The sequence below is a fragment of the Dipodomys ordii genome, unplaced genomic scaffold (genome assembly GCF_000151885.1).
Source record: "Dipodomys ordii isolate 6190 unplaced genomic scaffold, Dord_2.0 Scaffold49, whole genome shotgun sequence".
In the NCBI taxonomy this organism is placed as follows: Eukaryota; Metazoa; Chordata; class Mammalia; order Rodentia; family Heteromyidae; genus Dipodomys; species Dipodomys ordii.
In genome coordinates this window covers 1,459,851-1,466,435 of record NW_012267265.1, presented here as the reverse complement: position 1 = coordinate 1,466,435, position 6,585 = coordinate 1,459,851, and the positions used below count along the sequence as shown (strand labels likewise).

The window sequence follows — 6,585 nt, the reverse complement described above, 5'->3', positions numbered from 1 at the left end:
TACCACTTGAGCCACAGTGCCACTTCCGGCTTTTTTCTTTTTGCTTATGTGGTGCTGAGGAATCGAACCCAGGGCCTCATGCATGCAAGACAAGCGCTCTGCCACGGAGCCACCTTCCCAGCCCCCTTTTGTTTATTTTTAATTGCCTATTTTTTCTTTTAAGGTTGAAAAAATGAGAGAAACAGCAAATCACCTGAAATGTCATTTTGGGTGCCGTAAGTTTCTTTATCTAAAACTATTTTTTTTTTGTTTTTTTGTCGGTTGTGGGGCCTGAACTCTGGTCCTGGGCACTGTCCCTCAGCTCTTCAGCTCAAGACTAGTGAGTGCTCTACCACTTAAGCCCCAGAGCCACTTCCGACTTTTTCTGCTTATGTGGTGCTGAGGAATTGAAGCCAGGGCCTCATGCATGCAACACAGCACTCTACCACTGAGCCACCTTCCCAGCCCTATTTTTTTTAATACATGGAAGGCTAGATACTAAATAGTTTTTGCAATCCTGAGGATAAAATGTTCCTTCGAAAAATATGACAAGTTTGAAAAAATAAGGAAGAAAATTCTGTGTGTTCCCAACGCTCTCCCCCACCAAGTCTGCGATTTCTCCTTGAAGCGCATTGACAGCCCTGCCATCTTGTATATAAAGCATACAGTGAATGGAGGCCCCCCAGCCATATAGCTAGTCACATTCCACCTCAACAAGACCCCCAGATAGAGGTTCTGCTGGCCCATAAAAGTTTGTTTATTTCCTCTTCTACACCTTTTAGCAACATCCATGCCTTGGGCATCTTGCAGCGTGGCTAAAGTCCAGAACTTGAACTTCACTGGGGAAACCAAATCCATTGAAAATGCAGTGTTTTCATCTTTTGGTTAGGTGACTCTTGGTCCCCCCCTGTTAGATGTACAACTGTAATAGCCACTCTCCTCTAGGACATCTTCAATCACAGTCTGGTCATTTGGGGACAAGCTGTTTACTTGGAGGAAGGATGTAATAAATTGTAATCTGCTATTTAAGAAAAGTTGGGCCCAGTTGGTTCCGGAGATCCTTGAGACAACCTGGCAGCCCTGAAGCGTGTCCTGGCGTGGGTTCCGGATCACGAGCTTTTCAGTGTTCCACGGCTGACCTCCCAAATTCTTCCGTCCCCAGTGCTCTGCTGCGTGCCCCACGTTGTGCGCCAGGTGTTGCAATCCACCGCATGCTAACCTGCAAGGCAGTAACGGAGACGGGACCATGGAATTGAAGTTTAGGGCTCCAGGGGACCTGTAGCCTTCGGCCAGCTTCACATTTACAAAGTGTTTTTGCTTTTGTCTTCTGACAGCAGCTCTTTCCTCAAGTGCCAATAAAATCTTCTCATGATTTATTTCTCCGTGTTGAGTTCCTTTAACATTGTCTAATATCTCAAGGTATATGGAGAAGTTGTAAATGCTGTATTTCTCATTGTCGTTTAACATATTTCAAAAACATATGTTTTTGGAAAAGAAGTCTCTTGTGTCCATGTTTCCCTTCATGTATCTTCCTTTGCGGGGGGGGGGGGAGGGGGGGGGTTGTCAATTAATTCTAGGTTATCTGACATTGGTTATAAAAGTTGACATGGAGCTGGGCCTCAGTGGCTCATGCCTGTAATCCTAGCTTCTCAGGAGGCTGAGTCTGAGGATTGCGGTTCAAAGCCAGGCCTGGCAGGAAAGTCTGTGAGACTCTTACCTCCAACAAACCACCAGAAAACCAGAAGTGGCGCTGTAGCTCAAGCGGTAGAGCCCTAGCCTTGAGCTGAAGAGCTGAGGGACAGCGCCCAGGCCCAGAGTTCAAGCCCCATGACGGACAAAAAACAAAACATGTTGACGTGGGGCTGGGAATGTGGCTTAGTGGTAGAGTGCTCACCTAGCATGCATGAAGCCCTGGGTTCGATTCCTGAGTATTACAAGGCAAGCAGGAGGTCTGGACGTCAGTGCCTGCATGGCCCGGGGCAGACCTTACAAGTACCACATAAACAGAAAATGTCAGAAATGGCGCTGCGACTCAATCGATAGAGTGCTAGCCTTGAAGAAAAGAAGCTCAGGGACGGACGATGCCCTGTCCCTAAATTCAAGCCCCAGGACTGAAACACACACAAAAAAGTTGACATGCAGTTTCTCTGTAATGTACTATGAATTCATCTGATATAAAAAATATCTCAAGTGTATATTTTTACAGTTTTCTTTAAAAGCTTTTATTTACTTTTTTGGAACAAATATATTCTGGAGTCATTAAGAAAATGAAAAATAATTTTTAGATTCAAGGCTAATAGCTCTCTTTCATGTACACCTTGCAATACCACCACAGTGACTATCAAATATATTTAGGGCTTTGAATACATATTTTTGGAGACACTAAGAAGTTACTTGTAAAATTGTAAGATTTTTCGAAGTAGACAGATACTTAATTCAAGGTTTATGTGGCCAGAAAGGCCACATTATGTTTGGAGTTGGTTGTTCCAAACAAAAATAGATAATGGAAAATTCTATTCATTATCAAATTGTTTTTCAAGTTCAAGGACAAATGGAAATATACGTAATTATACCAAATGAAGAACTTAAGTCTATTACATGGAAAAATCAAGGGAATTCAGCTATATTTTTTATTTAAAGCCAAGAAGGATATTAAAAATATCATTTTTAAAAAAGTGTTTAAGTGGCAGAATGCCATGTTGCTTTAAGGAGCCTTGTATGTTAGAGAAGATGTTCAAGTGGAAAAATAAAGGTTAATGGATAGATCTATTATATTGATGCAGCTCTTACAGATGAAATGGAAAGTTTCAGTCCATGGGCTAATATGAGACATATGAGTTAGCTTGAAATTACTTCCTTTACTGTATGTAATAATGGATTGTTGTTACTGAATAAGTGTAACTTCAGATGTATGACATGAAAGTCTATCTTAAGAACTATCCTATTGAATATTAATTACTTAAATAAGGACTGATGGCATATGTGTCAAGTTTTCAGGTAGTATGAAGGCAAGAGAAATAATAGGTTTCAGAATATTGATTTGAAAAGAATTTGATAGCTTGTAACTTAACAAGATAAAATGTGTGTGAATTTAACAAGTTAAAACTTTCAGAGATCAAAGCTAAATTTCATACCCAAAATACAAGAGCTTAAAAATTGAATCTGAAGAAGTCATTACTTTTTTTTTGAACATACAACAGCAGGACCCATCAGCTACAATGGACATTGACCAAAATGAACTAAGCAACTTAATGGCAGCGATGAGAGGGAGGGAACAAATGGGAAAGAGGGAACAGCTGATGCTATGCAAAACAAAAGAAATGTACATATCACCCAATGTGGAAGAAATAACTATCACAAAGCTCATAGAACTCATAAATGTTATAGACTGTGATAGACAAATTTCCTCCAGGAAAGTTAGAATGTGTTTGTGACTTTTAACTGAGCATCACTATCCCACAATACTGTGAAATTTGGGGAATTAATGTAATCACTTAATCACAATTAAAAAAATTAAAAAGTAAATAATTTTTTGGTGGTACTGGGATTAAATCAAAGGCTGTGTATAGAGTAGGCAAGCACTGTACCACTGAATTATACCTTCAGCTTCAAAACACTTATTTTTAAAAACAGAAATTGTATTTGATCAAATTGAAGCCAACTGTGTAGTATGGTTGCAAAGAAAGAAGACAATATCATTTTAACTTGTGTTTAATAGAAAAAATGTTATAATTCTGATTTCAGCCTCTGGTGTAGCTAACATTACCATTGGCACCTGACTGTTTATTATACTTTTAAAGGGACACTGACAATATGAAGCCTATCCAAAAAAGAGACTAGTAATTGTTTGGAGATTAAATTTGGTAGTTTTCAACTTTTTGTAAAAATGCTTATTATCCTTCATCTGTATATTTGAGATGTTTCTTTGCTTTTTAGAAACAGGCAAACAACAGAATAATGCTACTCTTTTAATACCTTTAAGTCCAATGAAGAGGAGATAGAGATACTCAATAAAGTAGAATGTCAAACAATGGTAAGTGCCTTGAAAAAGTAATATGACAGTGAAGTGATTGGTTAGGATGATTAACACCCATGATTTTTCTCTTTAGGGCAATTACATTTTACTTGAGACTTGAATAGTAACATTCATGCAAGAATATGAAAAATGTTTCAAGCAGAGGGAGTAGAGAGCACAAAGTTGCTGAGCAGAGGAAGATGGAGAGTGAAAGGGATAATTTTGAGAAGTAGGTAGGATAATGACTTTGAATTTATTATGAATGCAATGAAAAGCTATTGGTAGGTTTTAAGTCAGATATGATGTGATTTAGCTTTGAAAAGTACTACTTTGGGGGCTGGGAAGGTGGCTCAATGGTAGAGTGCTTGCCTTACATGCATGAGGCCCTGAGTTTGATTCCTCAGTACCACATAAGCAGAAAAAAGCCAAAGTGGCTCTGTAGCTCAAGTGGATGGGCACTAGCCTTGAGCTGAATTGCCGAAGAACAGCACCCAGGCCCAGAGTAAAAAGAATAAAAATAAATACTACTTTGGCTGAGTGGCTCACACCTGTAATCCTAGCTACTCAGGAGACTGAGATGTAAGGATCACAGTTCCCAGCCAGTTTCAGCAGGAAAGTCCATGAGACTCTTATCTTCAGTGAACTGCTCAGAAAAAGCTGGAGGCAGCACTGTGGCTCAAGTGGTAGAGTTCTAGCCTTGTGTACAGACAGGCTCAGGGACAGTGTCCAGGCCCTGAGTTCAAGCCCCAGGACAGACAAAAAATATGTAAATAAGACAGACAGAAAGAAAGACCGACAGACAGATAGGTGGACAGATAAATAGATAAAATACTACTTTGAGCTGGGCCACCAGTGGCTCACACCTGTAATCCAAGATGGTTAGAAGGCTGAAATCCGATGACTGTGGTTCAAAGCCAGCCTAAGTATGAAAGAGTCTGTAAGACTCTTATCTCCAATTAACCACCAAAAATGGCTGGAAGTAGAGTTGTGGCTCAAGGGGTATAGTGCAAGCCTTGAACAAAAATACTCAGGGACTGTGTCCAGGTCCTGAGTTCAAGCCTCAGGATGAGCAACGAAAATGAAAAAAATACTACTTTTTAGAGTGGGCAATGAGTTGTGGGGGGTGAGACAGGACGTAATAGTAATGTAAGATGTAATGCATAGCTTAATAGCTAATAAACATGAAGCCATATTTCTCCCAAATTATTACATTCAAATTACTATAATTAAATTTCTTTTCAACTTGATCATGTTTAATTTATAATATTCTATATTTTTTCCTAATTTTACTTGCTGTAATATTAAAATAGCATATATCTTAAAGTCTAGTTTAAGATAAAACATATATATATTTATTTATATATAAATAAATGTGTGTGTGTGTGTGTGTGTGTGTGTGTGTCTGTGTAGTGCTAGAAATTGAACCCAGGGCCTAGAGCATTCTAAGTAAGTGCTCTACTGCTGAGCTACAGCTCTAGCTTTTTATTTTTAGACAAAAAGTCTTGTTATGCAGCATAGGCTAGCCTTAAATTTGTTATCCTTTTGCCTCAGCTCCCTCAAAATGTCACCAAAGTTGGCTTAAAAACTTACACCTTTGGTTCCTTTGTTTCCTTTGGTTATATATCCAGGAGTATTATAGCTAAATCATTAGTACTTTTTTCTTTTCTTGTCGATCATAGGCTTAAACTCTGGGCCTGGGTGCTGTCCTTCAGCTCTTCAGCTTAACACTAGCACTCTACCACTTGAGGCACAGTGCCACTTTCAGTTTTCTGGTGGTTAATTGGAGATAAGAGTCTTACAGACTTTCCTGCCCAGGCTGCTAGGAGGCTGAAATCTGGAGAATCTTAGTTTGATACCAATCTAGGCAGAAAAATTTGCTAGACTCCATCTCTAAAATAACCAGAAAAATCAGGGACAAAGATGTACAAGAAGTAGAGTGGCAGACTAGCAAATGACAAGTTCAAACCTTGTAACAACCTATCGGACATTGGTCACTGTGTAGTTTATCTTCTAGGTCTTTCTATTGTACTCCATTGGCCTAGGTGTCATGCTGTTTTTGTTATTTTGGCTCTACAGAGTAATTTGAGGTTCGGTTTTGTAATACCTCCACCATTCTCTCTCCCTCCCCCCAAGATTGCCTTGGCTAATTGAGGTCTTGTATGTTTCCATCTGAAGTTTAGAGTTGTTTATAGTTCTGTGAAGAATACCATTTGACCCTTTATAGGGGGTACATTGAACATGTAGTTTCTTTTCAGTAATATGGCCCTGTTAATGGTATTAATTTTGCTGTTCCATGAATGTGGATTTTTTAAACCTTCTGTATCTTTTTTTGGGTGGGAGGGGCGGGCAGTCCTAGTGCTTGAATTCAGAGCCTGGGCACTGTCCCTGAGCTTCATTTGTTAATTTGTTGAAAGCTAGAGCTCTACCACTTGAGAAACATCACCACTTCTGGCTTTTTCTGAGTAGTTTATTAGAGATAAGAGTCTCATGGACTTTCCTGCTGGCTTTGAATGATGATCCTCAGATCTCAGCCTCCTGAGTTGCTAGAATTACAGGCATAAGCCACCAGTATCTGGCAACCTTCTGATATA

The 6,585-nt window shown here is 39.4% G+C and overlaps 1 protein-coding gene across 1 annotated transcript in view; it reads left to right on the top strand.

Annotated features, from left to right (window-relative positions):
* The window catches only part of LOC105988445, a 14,896-nt gene extending 13,545 nt beyond the window's left edge, over window positions 1-1,351 (top strand). The window contains exon 2 of the mRNA XM_013020081.1: window positions 1,142-1,351. Within this exon, the coding sequence (XP_012875535.1) occupies window positions 1,142-1,235 (94 nt within the window). The 3' untranslated portion in view covers window positions 1,236-1,351. The remainder of the gene's footprint in view (window positions 1-1,141) is intronic.
* Window positions 1,352-6,585: the final 5,234 nt, after the last annotated feature.